This window comes from Dermochelys coriacea, chromosome 7 (assembly GCF_009764565.3).
Source record: "Dermochelys coriacea isolate rDerCor1 chromosome 7, rDerCor1.pri.v4, whole genome shotgun sequence".
Taxonomy (NCBI): Eukaryota; Metazoa; Chordata; order Testudines; family Dermochelyidae; genus Dermochelys; species Dermochelys coriacea.
The window spans coordinates 34,176,327-34,197,508 of record NC_050074.1 but is presented as its reverse complement, the minus strand read 5'-3'; the positions used below and the strand labels follow the sequence as shown (position 1 = coordinate 34,197,508).

The 21,182-nt window shown below is 54.7% G+C and overlaps 2 protein-coding genes across 4 annotated transcripts; one reads left to right on the top strand and one right to left on the bottom strand.

Annotated features, from left to right (window-relative positions):
• Nucleotides 1-383: 383 nt before the first annotated feature.
• Nucleotides 384-15,346, bottom strand: LOC119859357 (5'-3' exonuclease PLD3-like). Of its 2 annotated transcripts, XM_038411384.2 has the most exons (13): nucleotides 15,189-15,346; nucleotides 11,928-12,236; nucleotides 11,579-11,677; nucleotides 10,355-10,789; nucleotides 9,512-9,702; nucleotides 9,017-9,200; nucleotides 8,803-8,917; nucleotides 8,496-8,623; nucleotides 7,924-8,124; nucleotides 7,410-7,549; nucleotides 6,753-6,918; nucleotides 1,538-1,637; nucleotides 384-1,268 (listed from the first exon to the last, which is right to left on the bottom strand). In XM_038411384.2, exons 1-13 carry the CDS (start codon nucleotides 15,327-15,329, stop codon nucleotides 1,075-1,077), a joined length of 2,403 nt encoding a protein of 800 aa, XP_038267312.1. In that variant the 5' UTR covers nucleotides 15,330-15,346; the 3' UTR covers nucleotides 384-1,074. The 2 variants fall into 2 exon arrangements, with proteins under 2 accessions (XP_038267312.1, XP_038267314.1); XM_038411386.2 differs by lacking the exon at nucleotides 10,355-10,789.
• A 117-nt stretch (nucleotides 15,347-15,463) lies between these two features.
• ZBTB3 (zinc finger and BTB domain containing 3) lies at nucleotides 15,464-20,483 on the top strand. Of its 2 annotated transcripts, none has more exons than XM_038411393.2 (2): nucleotides 15,464-16,189; nucleotides 17,644-20,483. In XM_038411393.2, the coding sequence occupies exon 2, from the start codon at nucleotides 17,702-17,704 to the stop codon at nucleotides 19,097-19,099; it is 1,398 nt and encodes a 465-aa protein (XP_038267321.1). In that variant the 5' UTR covers nucleotides 15,464-16,189; nucleotides 17,644-17,701; the 3' UTR covers nucleotides 19,100-20,483. The 2 variants fall into 2 exon arrangements, with proteins under 2 accessions (XP_038267321.1, XP_038267322.1); XM_038411394.2 differs by lacking the exon at nucleotides 15,464-16,189 and adding an exon at nucleotides 16,943-17,088 and having other exon boundaries at nucleotides 17,644-19,516.
• Nucleotides 20,484-21,182: the final 699 nt, after the last annotated feature.

Here is a 21,182-nt window from a genome sequence, read left to right as displayed (position 1 = left end):
TAAGTGCCTTTAGGTGGCTGTGGCTCTTTGTTCCTCTAGCCCCTATGGCCACAGCTGTGGCACCCAGCTCTCAGTGCTGGCTGTATCTCTCTCCACACACCAAACTGTATTCCCCAAATCTAGAAATATCTGCATTAGTTCAACCGCTAAAATGGCATCACAACTGGCAGGGCCACAGGACAAAGGCCCAGTTGCCTGCAATACAGCAAGCCACATCTAGCCATGGGGCACTGCTGCAACTGGCCCCTCCCTTTAGCTATGGGGCAGCACCACTTTGTACTAGCTGGCAGCGTATGAACTACTTTTGTTCCTATTTCTTCCTGCCACTTCCCCAAGACCAATTTTCCTCCCCAGCCCTGAATGCAGGAAGCCAGGTTTCAATCCAGCACCTGTGAGTGGGATCTACCTAAAAAAAAAAAAAAAAAAACCTGGTCATGAAACTGGAGAATTTCAGTTCCCAAATAAAATTTAAGGCTAGCTCCTTTGCCGGTGAAGGCGCCCATCCCTTCTGGGAGAAGGTTTTAGACCCTGAGACCACAGGCAGGGACTTATTTTTCCTGCTGCTTGCTCCTCCCCTGCCCCTGAGACCCTCTTGCCTGCTGCTTGCTCCTCTTTACCCTCCATGGAGCGCCTCCTGTTAGTTGCCGAACAGCTGTTCGGCGGCCAGCCACAGGCCTCACCCAATAGCTGTGGCTGATGGGTGCTGAGCACCCCCTATTTTTTTTTCTGTGGGTGCTTGAGCCCCAGAGCATCCACCAAGTTCATGCCTATGCCTGAGATTTAGCTAATGTCAGGGCCGCACACCCCCAGCTTCAGAGTGTAATCAGAAGGCAAGCACCAAGGCACTAGTGCTGACAGCCATGTGTTGGCATCCACGGCCCCCTCGGGTGTTTCATTGCTGCTGCCTGCACTGGTCCTTCTTTGGCTAGTGGGATCCCTCCCCGGAGCAGGGGGGAAACAGAAGCAGTCTGGTGCAAGCTGCCACAGCGCTGGATTTCCAAGGGAGGCTGCAAATGTACATCCAGATGAGGAGAGGTCCTGGGCCTGTCCCAGCATTCGGGCGGGGAACTGCCCTCAGTTCTTGGCGGCACAGCTCGGCTTGGGGCTGAGTGGCTGTGAATAGGAAGAGCTCCAGTCCCGATGGAACACAGCCTCTAGCTGCTCCCGCAGGGTGAGCTGGGTAACCCCAGGGGCAGCCTCACTCTGGTTGATGATCAGCCCCACCCCTGCAGTGTTGGTGAAGAAATCCTCTGACCAGTTTGAGGTGCCTGCCAAGAGAGGCGCAAATGTCAAGTCTGCAGGGAATCAACACTGACTCATTCAGGGGCCCCACCCCTCCTCTGCTCTAACCCATTGAACCTCATTCCCCTCTCAGTTGTGGGGAAGAACCCCTTGAGTCCTGGCTCCCAACCTTCCCACCCATCACTGGACTTTGAGATGCTGTAACTGGTCCCAGTGATGGCTTCCTTGGACTCCTTAGCCCATGATTCCAGGCCCCTGGGCTGATCCCCCACCCAATGGCTGGGGAGGCACACACCAATGTAGGCCAGGCGGTCGGTCACCATGTACTTGTTGTGGTTGACACGTGAGAAGGGAATGAGTTTCTGCTTGACCAATGCAGGGACAACGAAGAGTTTCTGAAGGAGACAAAACACAAAGTCACCTTTGAGCCTACAGGCCCAGCATGTTCTGGTATAACCTACAAAGGATGTTTTAGGCTAATAAATAAGTACAAGTTAAGCTAACTTAGGCCCAAAATCTAAGTGTAGAGGAGTATGGGAAATGGACATTGCTAGTGTGAGAAAGTAAGAGTTAGAAAGAACACAACCCTGGTCTATGTTATTGTTATGTTGTGCTTATAACTGGTTTGAGCAAGGTTTGTAATAAAGTGTTTTCAAGAATTGTAAATGTTTTATTAAAATGTTATCTATATTGACAGTATGGGAAGGCCATTGATGCAGATCTTAATTTAAATAATGTGTAATGTAAAGAGCCAATAAGGAGGTGGTGGAAATATATTTATGGTAATGAGCAGTTTAAAGTTAATTAATATTACAGTATGTAAGGGGACTGTTTTTTTGGTTGGCTAGTTCCCAGTACCAAAAGGAAGGGGAAGGGTCGATGGGAAATCAGAACCCTGAAACTGACAGTCCCCAGAAACAATGGGGAGAGGCCAATGCTCCAGGTCAGCCTGATTGACAGGGCGGGCAGGCTAATGAGGGCATCAGGAGGTTGCGGGGGGTCCCATCCCCCGTGTGAGCTGGAATTGCCTGGGTCAGACAGAGTGGCGAGCTAAGGAGAGACCGGGGTCAGAGGTGAGCTGGGGAGCACCCAGAGTCGTGCCAGCCAGAGAAGCAGCCCAGTGCTAGGAGCAGGGCCACAGAAGCAGCCCACAGAGAAGACCTGTGCTGAGAGGAGAGCTGCAGCAACCAGAGCCAGAAAAAGCATCCCGGGGGCTGGAGTCAGAGCAGCATCAGTGCTGAGGCAGTGTGGAGCTAGGGCTGGAACAGTCCGGAGTCAGGTGCGGTGAACAGCTGGGGAGAGTGAGGGGAACCTTGGGCAGAGGGCCCAGCGCAGGGAGTGGGATTGTAACCGCAGTGGGGGGGCTGATGCTATGAAGGATCCTGCCACCTAAAGCCTGAAGGTGTGTGGCCACCGTCAGAGCAAGTGTCCGACACGCAGCATCCCTGCAGCACAGCCAGGACCTGAGAAGGAGGCCTGGGACTTGTGAGGAACAGACTGAACTTCCCTTACGTTCCAGAGATGTCTGGTTGTGGGGTCCCTGTGCCACAGAGTGAGGTGATGTGTTTTCTTTTAACTTTTCCCATTTTTTCCTTATTTTTTTAATATCGATTGCTGTTTAATAAATTGTATTTGCTTTGAATTGAATGTAATGATCAGTGGGTCAGGGAAGTGTCCAGTGCAGAGAGACCACCCCAGAGTATGTGAGCACCCTAGCCCCTTCCCTAAGTAACCACAACAAGGTTGGGGATTGAGCCCCACAGGAATCCTGAGCCCAGTCATGTTAGGGTTATGAGGACTCTGCCATACAGGAGAGTGGAAGGGGAGGCCTTGAGGTCAGGCAGACCTCTGGGTAAAGCAAGTGGGAGCAAGGACTCAGCTCCTTTCACTAGTCCATTTCACCAGGGTAGTGTATAAGCCAGGAAAGTTCCCCACAATAGTGGGCCTATTCCCCTGCTTACATACAATAGATTATAAAAGGAGTAGTTTTGCTAAATTGCTTGAGAGCTCCAATTAATGTCAAAAGGATACCATTAGGTTCCAGGATTATAAGGCTGTACTTCGCTCTGATGTCAGTGGATTGATCACCCACTGATACACTATTTCATCTTTGAGTGTAAGTAAGGTCAGGGCTACACTTAAAATGCTGCACCAATGCAGCTGCACCATTATAGCGTTTCAGTGAAGACGCTACTATGCTGATGGGACAGCTTCTCCCATCAGCATAGTTAATCCATCTCCATGAGAGGCAGCAGCTATGTTGATGGGAGAAGTCCTCCCGTTGACATCGCACTGCCTACACGGGGATTAGGTCAGTATAACTGCGTCGCTCAGGGGTGTAGATTTTTCATAGCACTGAGCAATGTAATTATTCCAATGTAAGTTTAAAATGTAGACCTGGCGTAAGATTGTAGTATTGTGCAAGTAATAACCACGTGCCTGTTTGCTTATCTAAGGATTTTTCTTTTTAATAAACTTTGGTTGTAGCATTCAAGTTTCACCTAGTGGTCCTCTAGTAAATACATTTTCTGTGGCTGGACTTTACAAAAACTAGACAAGCCATTTACAAAACACACTTTGATTCTCTACAAAAGAAAAAGGACACTAAGCTATCTAAACTACTATATGCCACAAGGGGCCACAACAATGGTTCCTGTAACCCACCCAGCAATATTGTTAATCTATCCAACTATACTCTTAGCCCAGCGGAAGAATCTGTCCTATCTCGGGGCCTCTCCTTTTGCCCCTCCACCCCCACGAACATGATACAGTTCTGTGGTGACCTAGAATCCTATTTTCGACGTCTCAGACTCAAGGAATATTTCCAACACACCTCTGACCAACATATTAACCCACAGAGACCTTCCTGCCAACACTACAAAAAGAAGGATTCTGGGTGGACTCCTCCTGAAGGTCGAAACAGCAGCCTGGATTTCTACATAGACTGCTTCCGCCGACGTGCACGAGCTGAAATTGTGGAAAAGCAGCATCGCTTACCCCATAACCTCAGCCATGCAGAACACAGTGCCATCCACAGCCTCAGAAACAACTCTGACATCATAATCAAAAAGGCTGACAAAGGAGGTGCTGTCGTCATCATGAATAGGTCGGAGTATGAACAAGAGGCTACTAGGCAGCTCTCCAACACCACTTTCTACAAGCCATTACCCTCTGATCCCACTGAGAGTTACCAAAAGAAACTACAGCATTTGCTCAAGAAACTCCCTGAAAAAGCACAAGAACAAATCCGCACAGACACACCCCTAGAACCCCGACCTGGGATATTCTATCTGCTACCCAAGATCCATAAACCTGGAAATCCTGGATGCCCCATCATCTCAGGCATTGGCACCCTAACAGCAGGATTGTCTGGCTATGTAGACTCCCTCCTCAGGCCCTTCGTTACCAGCACTCCCAGCTATCTTCGAGACACCACCGATTTCCTGAGGAAACTACAGTCCATTGGTGATCTTCCTAAAAACACCATCCTAGCCACTATGGATGTAGAAGCCCTCTACACCAACATTCCACACAAAGATGGACTACAAGCCGTCAGGAACAGTATCTCCGATACTGTCACGGCTAACCTGGTGGCAGAACTTTGTGACTTTGTCCTGACCCATAACTATTTCACATTTGGTGACAATGTATACCTTCAAATCAGCGGCACTGCGATGGGTACCCGCATGGCCCCACAGTATGCCAACATTTTTATGGCTGACTTAGAACAACGCTTCCTCAGCTCTCGTCCCCTAATGCCCCTACTCTACTTGCGCTACATTGATGACATCTTCATCATCTGGACCCATGGAAAAGAAGCTCTTGAGGAATTCCACCATGATTTCAACAGTTTCCATCCCACCATCAACCTCAGCCTGGACCAGTCCACACAAGAGATCCACTTCCTGGACACTACGGTGCTAATAAGCGATGGTCACATAAACACCACCCTATATCGGAAACCTACTGACCACTATTCCTACCTACATGCCTCTAGCTTTCATCCAGATCATACCACTCGATCCATTGTCTACAGCCAAGCTCTACGATATAACCGCATTTGCTCCAACCCCTCAGACAGAGACAAACACCTACAAGATCTCTATCATGCATTCCTACAACTACAATACCCACCTGCTGAAGTGAAGAAACAGATTGACAGAGCCAGAAGAGTACCCAGAAGTCACCTACTACAGGACAGGCCCAACAAAGAAAACAACAGAACGCCACTAGCCATCACCTTCAGCCCCCAACTAAAACCTCTCCAACGCATCATCAAGGATCTACAACCTATCCTGAAGGACGAGCCATCGCTCTCTCAGATCTTGGGAGACAGACCAGTCCTTGCTTACAGACAGCCCCCCAATCTGAAGCAAATACTCACCAGCAAGCACACACCACACAACAGAACCACTAACCCAGGAACCTATCCTTGCAACAAAGCCCGTTGCCAACTCTGTCCACATATCTATTCAGGGGATACCATCATAGGGCCTAATCACATCAGCCACACTATCAGAGGCTCGTTCACCTGCGCATCTACCAATGTGATATATGCCATCATGTGCCAGCAATGCCCCTCTGCCATGTACATTGGCCAAACTGGACAGTCTCTACGTAAAAGAATGAATGGACACAAATCAGACGTCAAGAATTATAACATTCAAAAATCAGTTGGAGAACACTTCAATCTCTCTGGTCACTCGATCACAGACCTAAGAGTGGCTATACTTCAACAAAAAAGCTTCAAAAACAGACTCCAACGAGAGACTGCTGAATTGGAATTAATTTGCAAACTGGATACAATTAACTTAGGCTTGAATAGAGACTGGGAATGGATGAGTCATTACACAAAGTAAAACTATTTCCCCATGGTATTTCTCCCTCCCACCCCACCCCCCACTGTTCCTCTGATATTCTTGTTAACTGCTGGAATTAGCCTACCTGCTTGTCACCATGAAAGGTTTTCCTCCTTTCCCCCCCCTGCTGTTGGTGATGGCTTATCTTAAGTGATCACTCTCCTTACAGTGTGTATGATAAACCCATTGTTTCATGTTCTCTGTGTGTGTGTATATAAATCTCTCCTCTGTTTTTTCCACCAAATGCATCCGATGAAGTGAGCTGTAGCTCACGAAAGCTTATGCTCTAATAAATTTGTTAGTCTCTAAGGTGCCACAAGTACTCCTTTTCCTTTTGCGAATACAGACTAACACGGCTGCTACTCTGAAACCTGTAACTGACTAGAGGCTCAAAACTGAAAACTAAGATGGGTTTTATTGCACTTTAGCTTTACCAACTTAGTATTAATTGAGAACTTTTCAACACAAAGGTCGCAAAAGATCACACAGGTAGTATATGACCCCTGGCCAATGCAGGGCACTGACATAGAGGGAGCTTCCTACCAGCTGGCCCCTGGGCTGAGTCATGGAGCAGAAAGGTCCCCTCAGGTCCAAGCCAGCCCCATCCCTGGGCACTTCAGGTTCCTATTCCTGCACCACTCCAGGACTCACCACTTCGATCGGGCAGCCCAGAGGTTCCCGGCTGAGGACCCTGAGCGACTCCAGGAACAGGAACATGGACTGGTCCGAGTGCTGCCAGCAGCTGATGAGCAACCTCACCTTCACGTGCCTGTTGCAGGCTGCAGCACGCAGCACATCATCAATGACCGGCCAGAACCTGGAGGGCAGCCCGAGAAGACCAGGTCAAGGGACAGGACACCTCACATCCAACAGCCCCCCCACCCATAGCCCCCCAAATGCCCAGACCCTGAGCCACAGCCTCACAACTGCTCAGTCTCCAGGTCCCAGTCCTCAGGCCATGGTCCCCCAACTGCCCACCCTCTGGGTCAGAGCCCCTCAACTGCCCTCTCCTCTTCCCAACCAGCCCAGTCCCTAGGTTATAGCCCAGCCTTTAAGGCCCAGCCCCCTAGTAACAGCTCCCCACCTTGCCCACCCCCTAGCCATTTAGCTGACATTCACTAGTGCCAGCCTGTGTCTGACTCTCCGTCTCTCCTCCCCACCCTCGCTGTGTGCAGAGCCCAGGTTGTCCCTGCCACCAGCCACATGGGGGAGGATAGCATGGGACTCCCAGATGTGTCTAGAAGGGACAGTGTGAGGAGAGCTGACTGCCTGAACCCCACCTCCAGCCTGCACATCCTCTGGCCCTACCTCTTGGGCTGGCAGAAGGTGCACTGGGGCACATAGTCCATCACCGAGATGTAGACAAAGGCCTGGGCATCCTGAATGGTGCTGACAATGGCTGTGAGGTCTGGAGTACGGCCCATGGAGCAGAGGGCGGGAGGGGAGCTCTGCAACCCAAACAAACACAGATACAGAGAAGGCAGGACGTGTCACAGCACAGAATCCAGGAGCAAATGACGGGGCCTTCTGGGGGCCAGAATCCCTCAGGGTCAGTATGTGTCACAGCACAGACTCTGTGGAGCGAGTAACAGGGCCTCCTGGGACAGGGAGAGGCCTCTGGCAGGGAGTCCTAGGTGGCTGCTCCCCATGCACTGGAGAGCCATCCAGCCCCTGTGCCAATATGGTGCAACCCCCAGCAGTGCCAGCAGGCAGTGACTGACCAGTGGGCCCCAGGATGGCAGAGGAGGTATTGGGACACACAGAGTCCAGGAAGCAGCTACAATGAGCTGCCCGGCCCGACAGAGCCTACATGGACACTTACAGAGAGGTACAGTTCTGCACTGCTGCCGTTGAGCTGCAGCTTTAGGGGCCGGCTGCGGCTGGACTGTGCGGAGACATAAGCTGGCCACACCGTCGGGAGTGAGGCCCCCTGCCCTCCGAGTGCACGGTACATGGCGAAGATCCGGTGCAGGTCACCAGCCACACAGCTGCAGTTGTAGAGCACAGCACCCAGCTCCTTCACCTGCAAGGCAGGGGTGTTTGGGAACAGCCACACAGCAAACATGACCTTGCCCCAGCTCCAACAGGAGCCCCAGGCTGAACTCTAAACCCAGGAGAGTGAGTGCAGCCCCAGTGGACAACCAGCCTCACCGCCCAATGCCCAACTCCAACATGAGTCCAATTCCAGTCCTAACCCTGCCCCACAGGGATTCAGGAGAGTGAACCCGAGCCCTGTGTCCCCCTAAGTGCCCCTCGCAGTACCTGTGTCAGTGAGCACCAGTCCCTGTGAGCAAACCTCCCCCCTGCCCACCTCCCTTCTTCCCACATCCTCCCCCAAGTTCCAGTCCCTGTGAGTACACGTCCCCTCTGTCTGCCCTCTACCCGCTGTGGTACCTGTGTCAGCGAGCGCCAGTCCATGTTGGCACTGCCAATGTAGACGTGCTTGCCGTCCACCACCCAGAACTTGGTGTGCACAATCCCTCCAGTCAGGCGCTCCAACTCCACATAATTTACGTCTGCACCTGCAGGGGGCACCAGCAGAAAGTGGCCATCACACAGAGACATCCTTTTCCCCCTTCTCTGAGTCTGGCTACCCCAGCACAGCTGGGTAGGGTCTTGTCTGCCCTTTTCCTAGAGCTGACACTTCCCCTCATGCCCCTACCCTATGCAGGCTCAGGGGCTGTCCCAACCCCTATGTTACCTTTGCTGGCCAACTCCTCGGTGTCCCAGTCAGACTTCTGGGGGCTGTTCACAGCAATGTTCAGCTTCACCCCCCGAGAGGGGAGGTCCCGCAGCTTCTCCAACACCTGCCTGCCCTGCAGGGAGTAGCATGAGTGTTATGGCTTAGCAACCCCTTCCCTCTCACCCCAGAACAGGAGCAGACAAGGGCTCCTTCCGCCTGCGCCGAGCCCCACCTGCCAGGATGAGGGTTCTTCCTCCTGCGTGTCTGAGTCCCGGAGAGTGAAGTAGAAAGCTGCGATGTCCACAGAATGGTTGGCTGCATCCAACAGGTCCATCCAGGCCTGGAAAATGGGGAGGTGGCGGGGGCTGGAGTGGCTGTAATCCAGGCCCACAGGGATGCTTTCCACCAGCACCAAACTGCAGCAGCCACAGAGAGAGAGGAGAGTTGGGCAGGGTTAGGAGACAGACACCTGAACAGGGGTAGCGAGGGCATCAGTACTTGCCAGGACCAGCAGAAAACAGAGCAAAATCCAGCTCCCTTCTGCTCCAAGCATCTGCTGAGTCCGAGGGCAAGCAGAGCCATCTGCCACCAGCTGCAGAGTCTGTGCTGTCACTATGTGCTACAGCCCACCACCTCCATGTGACACCTGCAGATCTGTGCAGTTACTATGCCCCTGCTAATGCCCACCACCTCCATGTGACATCCTGCCCCCTGCAGGATCCCTTACCTGCACTGCGGGCTGCACTCCACCTCTGGCTCTTTCCACAGGCTGGCGACATGGCTCCAGCCCAGCTGCCACTGCCCCATCAATCCCAGGACAGTGACAGGGCTGCTGTGCTCCCACAAGAGCCAACCAGAGAAGCCCAAGATGAGCAGGAAGGAAAGAAGGATGCAGCAGGTGGAGGAGAAAAGGAAATGCTAACAAGAAAGAGAATAGCGCTTAGTGGGGAGCCCTGCCTGGGGCAGGAACCAACATAACAAAGGGACAACTCTCCAGGAGCCCCATGGCCACCAGCCTCACCGCCCAATGCCCAACTCCAACATGAGTCCCAGCTCCAGTCCTAACTCTGCCCACAGGGACCCAGGAAAGTGAACCCCAGTCCCTATGAGCACTCAGTCCATGGACAAGGACCCATATCTGTGTCCACCTAACCCTTTCAGGGACAGGACAGGGGCTGGTTGGACCAGGTCTGCTTTCTTCCAAGTAGTAGCGTTCAGAACCCAAGGTGCAGGGAAAGGTTGCTGAGCACAGTGCTCTCCATGGCAGGGAATGTTCCTTCCAGCTGCAGTTGAGCCAATGATGCCCTCTCACAGGCCGAGACTTCCCCCCAGCCAGTGTGAGAAGGCAACCAAGTACATGACTGTCGCATTAGGGTATGGCTCTGAGGGGAACTGCCATGGCTGTCAGGAAATGGGTCAGCTGTTTAAAGGGAGACTCTGCTAGGCACCTAGCGCGAAGAGGCACTGGGACAAGGAAGGGAGCCTGCTGCTACAACTAGACATGGAGCAGGGAGCTCAGCAGATGGACTGCCCAGACTCTCCAGTGCAGAGATGTGAATTTCTCCCTTACCTTGCTCGGGTTCCCTGTGCTCTTGGGTCTGGGGGCTGGTGGTCTGAGTGCTGCAGTTTCTGTCCACATCGCCAAGCCCGGTGTTCCATGGGCAACGCGCCGCACCCTGGGAGTATCTGGCTCTGTCAGACCTGGCATTCCAGGTGCCACACTCCGCAGTCTGGGAGCTGCACTCTGCCACCTGGGGGTGATGATCTGTGCCCTGTCCTGCAACCTGGGCGCCCCACCCTGTAGCCTAGGGGGACTGCTGGCTGCCCCGCCTTGCAGCCAGAGGGCTGTGCCCTGCAGCCTGAGGGTGTTGCTGGCTGCTTTACCCTGCAGCCTGGGGGCCGTGATCTCCATGACAGTGGCTGTCTCTGAGCCAGGCAGCACAGTCTCCAGCACCTGTAGCTGGGCTCTCTCATCTCTGAACTCTTGCCAGTCCAGGTTCAGCTTCTGCAGTGGGAGACAGCCAATCAAAGGGTGGTCCTTAGTCTGGCTGAGAGAGAGGCAGTCCCCGGTCCCCCAAGCATTGTCTCTCTGGTGCAAGGATAAGAATGGCCTAAAACAGCACTGAGCAATAGAGAGGTACAAGTTGGGGGAATGGGAGCTGCAGAGCCTGAGACCTGGGATCAGCCACTACCTGTGCCTAATGTGAGGGTCTGCTAGCCACCCACAGTGAGGCTGCTCCACGTCCGACCTAGAGTGGGCTGGGTGGCATCAGCAAGAGCCACAACCCAAGACCCCTATTACTCATTGGAGGGCCAGACTGTCCCTGGGGCTACAGGGCTCGGGGGGCAGGGAATGGGATATGGGGCTTTCACTGATAAAGCGCCCCAGCTCTGATCCAGCCCCAGCACGGAGGGACTGGCTGGCTCAGTCAGGTCGGGCGTGGGAGAAGTGGCCTTTTGCTGCTAGGGGCATCAGCTCCGATCCAGCCTCAGCGTCAGGGAGGACTGGTTGGCTCAGGAGGCTGAGGAATGGGACATGGGGCCTTTTCTCTCTACGGGGTGCTAGCTCCAATCCAGCCTCAGATCAGTAGTGACTGAAACCCATTCTAATCTGATAGCTGTTTGCTGACCCTAGTCCATCAGACAGATGTCCCCAGCACAACTGTTCCTGACTGGTCTAACTGTGGGCAGCCTCAGCAGAAGGAACTGTGGAGACAGAACAACCCTCTCACCTCTAGGGAGAAAACCAGGATGGCTGAGGCATAGGGGCTAGAGAAGGGAGGGACCACATTACCTCTTTCTCCCCTGAGCTCTCACTTCGGGTGGGGAAAAGCTCCTCTTTTTCTTCATCCTCTTCTGAGATCTGCAGCCTCTTTAGCCTCACATAGGGTGACTGGAAGAGAAACAAAAATAGCCAGATATCAGCTCTGCCAGAGGCTGCACGGTTCCTGAGAGACATTGCGTGGGGCTAATGGAGACAGCGGCCCATCTGTGTAGGTCTGCACAGCACCAAACCTCCTATCCCTGTGGAGCACTGGGAGGGGCTAACCCACCAGTAACAGCTAGGGATGAGAGAGAATGGGGGAGGGGATCACTCCAAACCCAGACATGCAAACCAGCACAGACAAGACAGAATGACTCACCAAGTGGGCATCTTGGTCCAGCGCTGCCCATCTATTGCTCCTGGAAGGCTCCAGCCTCACTGCTGGCTTCTGGGAGAGGCCCCTCTTCATCACGGTCCTAGTGGGTTCATCCTTGAGCTGGGACAGTGGAGGCTCCCTGGTTAATATTGGCAAGGGCTCCATGGCTGGCATGGAGGTAGGGTCACTGGCTGGAGTGGGCGATGGATCCCGGGCCGGAGTGAGATGCAGTTTGTGGGCCTTGATGCTGGCCCGGGGCTGTAGGACGAGAGGAAAGCTCCCTCCCTCAGCACTGGGAACCTCTCTTAGGACCTGCAGAGGAGTGTGGGGCTCTGGTTAATATTTCTCTCCCAGGTAGAATAGGAGCTGGACACTGATGGTGGGAGCTGCCCACATCTGCAGGCTCAACTTCATCAGAGATTACAAATTAACAAGGGATTGTAATGTACAGTGCTGTTAATCCTCATTACATTTGGCACTTTACCTAAAGCCGCAGCTCCTGTAAGAATTAAAAGAGTAAGTTTCTAGCCCTCGTGATTGCAGAGAAAAGCTTGAAAACATGACCCAGTTATGCTCCTAATGGTCCCTAGACGTGACCTGGGCATGACCCTAAGGGCTCAAATGAAAAGGAACATACATTTATTCTTGTTTTTAAGTTTCATTGTTTCTTGGGGCTGGTCAGAGGTGAACTGGTCCTTTAAGGGGGAGGAGGGGCTCAGCCTCACCTGTGCTAAATTTAGCCCACTTCCCCAGATGAAGGGACTGAGACCAGGGGACCATGATGCTGGTGTGTAACTAGAAACCAGGCCTGCTGGGGAACATAAGGGGCAGCCACAGCATGGTTGAGGAGGGCATATGTATTTGTTTAGGAATAAGTCTAAGTTGCAGGGAATAGAAGCCTATTAGGAGGGCTGAAGTGCTATAAGCAAGCGGAAGCCCTGATAAACTGAAAGAAGTCAGGGGGAGGTTTTATAGTACTAAACCACCCCCAGAAGAAGAGCAATACTGTGAAAACACCAGCTGTGGTGGGTGGTTTGATGTGAGATGGAAGAAAAACTGAGACAGTGGGAGGGCCTGAAGCCAGACTGTGTAACCCTGCTACCTGGCCTGCCTCTTGATTGGTTAGTGTTTTTGGGGTTAGAAATACTGGATTTAGAACAGCAAGACCGTGTGCTTCAGGGTAACAAACCATCAGGAAGGAGAGGACAAGCCTCTCTCCAGTATAGTTCCCTAATGGTGCTGGGTGAGAGACTTCCCCCAAGGTAACTCCAAATCCCAGGTAAGAAATTGCCCCTTGGCTGAAAGCTTGTTCTTGGCACAGAGGGGTGTTTTCTTTGTAAGATGAACTTTGGTCACTTTGCCTTTTAAGATTTAAAAAAAAAAAAACAACCTTCAGTCCTAGCCCACCTGCAGTGGCTATGCAGGCAACGGAAGAGCTGGTGGGTTTGTGACACCAAAAGGGATGAGGCAGTGAAACCTAACTCTCTGAGCAGGGAGAGGGTCTTTATTCAGGCTGTTTAAAACCCTCCGTGGATTGCTGACACTTCTTTCTCTCTAACACTATGGCAAGGGGAGCTCTAAGGCATAGGGAGGCAGCATGTTTTAGTGGATAGGTCACTGGATTAGGGTCTAGTCCTGGGTCTGTCAAAAACGTGATCTTGGGGCAAATCTCTGTTCCCCTCCCAGCCTTTGTCAAGTTACAGTGTGAGCTTTCCAGGGCAGGGAGTGGCTCTTGCTGTGTGTTGATAAAGCACCTATCTCTGCAGAGTCCTGATCTTGGTTGGAGTCTAGGTAAAACAGAGTCACAGATTTTAGAGCCACAACTGACCTCCTGCATAGCACAGGCCAGAGAACCTTGTACAGTAGTTCCTGCCTCAAGTCCAGAACTAGCACTGGCTGGAGATTTTTTGACAAAACACTTCAGCCAAACAATGTCAGAATGCCAACTGTTCCTGAAAAGGTATTGGGTTTAATGAATTTCCTGCCTTGGAGGAAAAGAAATGTCAAGAGGGAAAAACAAATTGGGAAGTTACTGAAATATCCCACTCTCAAAACAAAGTTCTGGTTTTTGTTTTGAAATTAACTTCATTTCCAATGGAAAAAAAGGTGGAGGAAGAAAAGTCTCAGTTCTCAGAAGGAAACAGTTTGATTAACGCAAAGCAAAAACATTCATTTGACTTTGGCCTGATGCAGGAGGGTTTTTTTTTTTTTACTCTTCAAAACTGAAAATTCTCCAGATCATTTCTCACTCAACTGTACCCCATAATGGCTGGTTGAGCAAAAGCAGAACTCCTTGAAAAATCATCCAGTCATAATGTAAAGGCTACTCCTTTTCTTTTTAATGTAAAGGCTGCAGGTGATGAGCGATCCACCCTGAGGCTGCATCAGTTGTTCTAATGGTTAATTACACCAACTGTTAAAAGTGCCTTTCTTCTAGTCCAAGTTTTCAACTCCCAATCATTGGATTGAATTCTGCCTTTGACAGCTAGATTCAAGAGCTCTCTGCGGTTAGAGCTCTCCCCTCTATGCACGCAGTTAGATTGTCCTCAAGTCACCAGAGTTTTCTCTTGGATTTAAAAAAATAAAGCACCTAGGAGCATGAGACTCAGGCCTGGGCTACACCTAAAACTTGGCTTGATCCAGCGGCCTGCCTCCGGGTTGTGAAAAAGTCACACCCTGGAGACAGTTAAACTAACCTAAGCCTGGGGATTGACACCCCTCGGGTGCTGGAAGGGGGATTTGCTACAGCGACAGACCCAGCCATTCGGGGGGAGCCCACGCAGCGCTGCAGCAAGCGGGGATGTGACCGCAGGGGAGCGGCGTGGCCCGGTGGCGCCGGGCTGCAGGGCGGTCACAGCCTAGAGCAGCGCAGCTTTTCCACAGCTTGAATCTTTCTGGTCGGGGCCCCTCTCCCTGTTCCGCACTCGCCCAGCGCAGGGGGGTCCGCGCGCGTCACCCACCGAGCGGCACCAGCCTGGGGCGGGGGAGGGGAGGCCGGGTCTCTCGCTGGCCCCGCCGGTGACAGGCCGAGCTCCGAGTGCCAGGTCGCTCCAGGGGCCCAGAGTCCTCAGCCGAGCGCCCCGGGGGGCCGTGGTGCTGGCTGGCTCGGGGGGCTCCCCGCAGCCCCTACAAGCCGCTGAGGGCCTGGGGCCGGGCCAGGGCGGGAACGGCCGCGCTCAGAGCCGGGGCCGCCCTGCCCGACCCGCGGGGCTCCCCGATCCCCGCCCCCTCGAAGCCCCCCGCGGGGACGCCCCCTGCCCTCACCGGCTCCGCCGCGCTACCGTGCGCCAGGCGCATGGAGCGCCTCACGGGAGTCCCCGCGCGCAGCGAGCCCCGTCTCCTCATGCCGGGCGGGCGAGTGGCGGGGAGGGAAGGGGCGGGCCCGGCTCCCGCGCCCGTTGACATTCAAACCCCGGGGCTGGTTTGAAATGACAGCTGGCAACGCGCCGGCCTGCGCCCGCGGCTCCCCCTGGCGGCCCCATCCCCGCCCTCCCGGGGCAGGCGCCACCCCCACCCGAGCCACAGGGAGCCCAGCCATAGAAGGAGGCGCCCATCGGCCGCTGCAGCCCCCGGGAGGGGAGCAGGGACCCCTAAGGAGAGGCCGGGACACACTGTAGGGTATCGGCTGCCTGGTGCCCGAGGGGACTTTCACGGACACCCCGAGGGGGCAGGAGACTCCGCCCCGCCAGGGGGAGGAGCGCGGGGAGGGGAGGGGAGGGGGACACGGCTGAGGGAGCGCGGCGAACACATAACAAACCCCAGCCTGTTCCTACCCTGCCGCGCAACCTCAAGAGAATATATCTCCGCGCGCTGCCGCGTCGCACACCCCGCCCTCATCGGCTACTATGGAGACCGAAGTCCCGCCCCCACACTACACGGTGGGCAAGATTATTTACCAATCACCAGGCGGGACTGGTGGAGTGACACCAGACATTGATCAATCAGTGAGAGGAAGCGGGTCTGACCAGTGCCCGTTGAGATGGCTTGAGGGCTGAGGAATACATTTCTACGGCCAGTCAGCGAGCAGAGCGTGAGCGTGACAGTTTACGGTAAACCAATCAATGGATGAGTCGAGTTGAGTGACGGGCGCTTCAAACTAATCGACGGGAATGGGGATTGAATGACAGCGGCCGGTATCCAATCTTCGGGGGAAACCGGGGAATGACAGAGATCCCGAGCCAATCAAGCAGCAGAGGTTGGAGCAGTGGCAAAGGCAGGCAGCAGGGGGCGGGAGTAGGTGGATCCCTTCAGGCCGCGGCTTTGTGGTGAGTGGGGATGTGGGGACTAGGGGGCAAAGAACCCTCTGGGCCTGGATTAGCCGCCCTCATCTCCCCCCGCACCGGGACCCCCCCCGCCCCCGCTCCCCTCACCCGGGACCAGAGCCGGCCCCCTCCCCCCGCACCGGGACTCCCCCCCCCCGGCCCCGCTCCCCTCACCCGGGACCAGAGCCGGCCCCCTCCCCCCGCACCGGGACTCCCCCCCCCGGCCCCGCTCCCCTCACCCGGGACCAGAGCCGGCCCCCTCCCCCCGCACCGGGACTCCCCCCCCCCCCCGGCCCCGCTCCCCTCACCCGGGACCAGAGCCGGCCCCCTCCCCCCGCACCGGGACTCCCCCCCCCCGGCCCCGCTCCCCTCACCCGGGACCAGAGCCGGCCCCCTCCCCCCGCACCGGGACTCCCCCCCCCCCCGGCCCCGCTCCCCTCACCCGGGACCAGAGCCGGCCCCCTCCCCCCGCACCGGGACCTCCCCCCCCCCCGGCCCCGCTCCCCTCACCCGGGACCAGAGCCGGCCCCCTCCCCCCGCACCGGGACTCCCCCCCCCCCGGCCCTGCTCCCCTCACCCGGGACCAGAAACGGCCCCATCTTCTCGTACCGGGACCTGGTCCCAGCTCCCTCGAACTGAGACAGGAGCCCTAGCCCCCTAAACCAGGATCCCCCTGAGCTTGGCTCCTCCCACCCCTGATACCCCCCAATCAGCCCCCTGCCTGCCTCCCCCCTGCCAGCAGCCCTGGCCTGACCTCCCTCCCCTGGGATTCCTAAGTACCCCTCACCTAGTTTGGGCTGTAATGTGGGGGGTAACCACCTCCTCCCTGCCCAGGCTTCCCCATCCCCATTCAGGCCCCATCCCACTGATGGGACCCCTGCACCAGGAGTCTCCCCTCCCAGGTTCACCCCTTTGCAGGCTCCTCTCCCATCTCTGGGTCACATAGGGTGATACAGGGCCATGTTAACACACGCCTCCCCTGCTAGAATGCGGGATGCCTGCCCTAGGCAACGGCCAATGCTGGGGAATAATGGGGGACACCAGCTTTCAGCTCTAACCTGGGGGGGGTCTGTGTAGGGGGATGATGGGAGCAGGGGCTTCTGGCTACCATGACCCACAGGAAGAGGAGATTCTGGATAGGGCACTTTGCAGTGGGTGGGGGAGGGGGAGATCAAGAGGCTCAACATGAGGTGTGAGGGCCCACAGTGGGGAAAGCTGAAGGGGAAAGGGATGGGGATGGACTGGGAGCAGATAATGAAAGATGCAGGGCAAGTGGGGCCCCAGTAGAGCCCAAGAGAGATCCGAGCTCAGGCTGAGGCAGCAAGGGAACAAATAATGAAGCATGAGGGATGGGGGCCCATTATGGGGCAGTCTGGTGGGGAGGGGATGTTTCCTCAGCCCCTCCAACTCCAAGCTAACTCTGATTCTCTCTCTCCACCCCCCCCCCACACTTCCAGGGGGCTCAAGGCTATGCTAACTGCTGCTCCATCTTCCTAACCATCCTTCAGCTTCAGCATGGAGTTCCCTGACCACAGCAAGCACTTGTTGCAGAGCTTGCGAGAGCAGCGACACCAGGGCTTTCTCTGCGACTGCACCATCATGGTGGGTAACACCCAGTTCCTAGCACACCGGGCTGTGCTGGCCTCCTGTAGCACCTTCTTCCATATGTTCTACAAGGAGCGGCTGGACAAGCGGGACCTGGTCTGCATCAACAACGAGATTGTCACAGCACCGGCCTTCGGGCTGCTGCTGGAGTTCATGTACCAGGGCATGCTGGCCTTCAACGACACTCCAGTGGAGGATGTGCTGGCTGCTGCAAGCTACCTGCACATGAATGACATTGTCAAGGTCTGCAAGAAGAAGCTGCAGGCACGGGCACTGGCAGAGGCTGACAGCACTAAGAAGGAGGAGGACTCCCCAGCCAGCTCTGAGTTCCTGCCCAGCACCTCTAAGTGCCAGTTGCAGAGCCCTGAGGTTCTGCCACCACCTGTGCATCTGTGTGAAGCAGGAAAGAACAAGAAGGAGGAGTGGAAGAATAACCCCTTGGAGAAAGCAGGCCCCCAGCAGCCTCTAGCATCAACTGCAGACATGGCAGATACTACACAGCCAGGCATGGAGGGTGACTCCCCCCGTGGCCCCATCTTGGGTAGGCCTCTCCCCGCAGCCACTGCAGATGTTTCTCTGTCTAGCCCCAGCAGCTCCACTGAAACCATCTCCCACAGCTATTTTCCTCCGGGCAACGTGGCAGAGGCACCATCCGGCCTGGAAACCATCCCTGAGAGCTTAGCCATGGAGCCCCGGGTGGGCAGCTTAGATGGCTTCTACCCCAAGGAGCTAGACAGGGGCCCCATCAAAGTGAAGGTGGAAGCCATTGTGATCTCTGACGAGGAGCCAGACACAGTGGAGCAGCTGGAGAGGCGGAGCATGGAAATAAGGATGGAGAGCATCTTCCAGAGGCCCACAGTGGAGGTGGGGCCAGCTGGGGGCTGCAACCGCCACCCCGATGGCTTTGAGGAGCCCACTGGCATGGAGGAGGTGTCCTCAGAGGGTGGCTTTCTTCCACAGGAGCATCTCCCCTACCACATGATCCCGGTGCCGGGTGGACAGGGCTACTCCAACATGGTGACACCACCGCTGCATGAGCAGATGTACCTGCCAGAGTATGAGGCACACCCCAACTTTGGTATCTTCACTGAGGACGTCCCCACCTGCAAGACATGTGGCAAGACCTTCTCCTGCTCCTACACGCTGCGGCGCCATGCCACTGTGCACACGCGTGAGCGCCCCTATGAATGTCGCTACTGCATGCGCAGTTACACCCAGTCTGGGGACCTGTACAGGCACATCCGCAAGGCCCACAATGAAGACCTGGCAGCCAAGCGCTGTAAACAGGACGTGGAGAACCCCTCGTAGTGAACCCACATCTGCTCCACCCAGGGATATAGGACAAGCCGGACGCTCCTCAGCAGTACAGGGGAAGCCTTTGGATTCTCTCCTGTAGAGACAGGTTGGGGGTGTGGTGAGGCCCCCACGGATGCTAGCAGGGAACTTTGAACTCTAATCAGGAGCCACAGCAACCATAGGCACAATGCAAAGGGGCCTCACTCCAAACCAGCAGTTGCTCTGGTTCGTGCCCTCGATTAGTCGTCTTCCTGCCCAAGCCACATGTACCACCTCCCTGCCTGCCAGAAGGAGTTGCTGTCATTTCTTATACAGGGTAGACCTGTGCTGGGCACACTACACTGGCGTTTCCCCATTGGACTGCTGCCAGCTTTGTAAATAGTTTGGAAACAGCTGCATTGATCAGAATAATTTAAACTAACCAGGGAATACTTTCATATATATTTATGCTCAGAGTGGGTCACAGCAGCTGGGAGTTCAGGCCCAGGACAGCCTCTGACTATCAGGGGTTATTACTCTGGGCAGGAGCTTTGCACAGAGCAGGGTTTAAAGTGATTGCTTCAGAGTGAGTTTGAGCAGACACACAACCTTCACTTCCCCCACCCTCCACTCCCAGTGCTGCCCCTTCTCTGGGTTGTTTTTAATCTTGGCAGGGCTACTTATGCCAGACACCCTCTCCTTGAAGGTTACTCTCACTCATTTTAATCCCCCTTAGACAGAGGCTCCCTGCTTTTAGGGTTTTATTTTTAAGCAAATCATGGTTCTCTTTTCAAGAGGATATAAAGTGAGTTTTAGAAAATGGATTCCCAGCCTGGGGGTGGCTCTTCCAACCCCCCGGAATGAGCTCCCAGGGAATGTGGGGAGTAGCCCAACGTCCCAGAGGATAAGTTCCCAGAAGCTATGGGCTTTAGGGCCAACTAGCCCTTCTGCAAACCACCCAGGAAGGGACAAAAAGGTGAAAGGTAGGGTTATTTGCATGGGATGGTTTATACCAGTCTTGTCTGTGCTGCTTACTGTGGAGCCTTTGGATGCAGGGGCAGATTGGTAGGAAACACCTAAAGCGAAAACCCTCCTAGGGATCCAGGCCAAGAGTTTCTGACTCCCATTGTTTTTAGTGTCATGGCAGTTGGGAGCCCAAATGCTGTTCCAGACCACCCCATGGCTCTAGCCAGCTGCTCTTTAAGCTCAAGTTGCCTCTATCTGTCAGTCTTTGTCCCCACACACTGCCCCAGCAGTGAATGCAGCAGGGTTCCTGCTCACTCCAGAGGGAGGGACAGACTCCACAAGCTGCTGTGCTGTTAAACTGTTCTCATATCAGCCCCTCTCCTTCACCTACCAAACCCAACAGCCCAGAGTAGCCACCTTTTATCCGACTCATCATCATTTGATTGTCTAATATAAAGCCCAGAGCGAAAGTGCTTTTAGGACTCATTTCTGTTCAAAGCTGGGAGTTGGGGTCACTGCCAAGGACAAAAGTTCAATAGTAAAACTAGCACCAAGTGCTTCCACTGTCTGTGCTGTGGTCTCTTCTCTCCAGCACATTTTGAAATTATTAGAGGGGTCAGTTCCCCTGCAGCTCTAGCCTCTCTGGCTCAGGCGAACAAAAGTCCATTTATCCACAGGACAGGCTGCAGCAGAGCAACCTCCATGACTCACTCCTACCATGGAGGAGGGAGTTCAGTCTTTATGGCTCCTACCATTATTACACAGGCAGTTGGCCTGAGGCAACCCCCTTGGTGCAGTGATGATATAGTCATTTAGCCACTGTCAGTCTGGAGTGGGGCAAGAGCAGGGCCTTAGAGGTGAACAGCACCAAGCCCCACTCACAAGAGCTGGGTGAGGTGAGATCCCCCAGTTTACTCAACCCTGCTAAGAATGGCATGAGCATGAGAAGAATGAGGCATGTGTATGGGTCAGTTGGGCATAGGGAGGAGACAAATCCACGCTTCTGGCCAACTCCAGAGGGGAGACCCCCAGAACCCCCTTCTGATGGGATTTCCAGCTTCAAACTGCTGTGCACCTACCTGCCTTAGCCAGGCTCCAGAAGCAGCACAGGAATATCACCCTTGTGCATGGAAAGGCGGCCTCCAAGGTG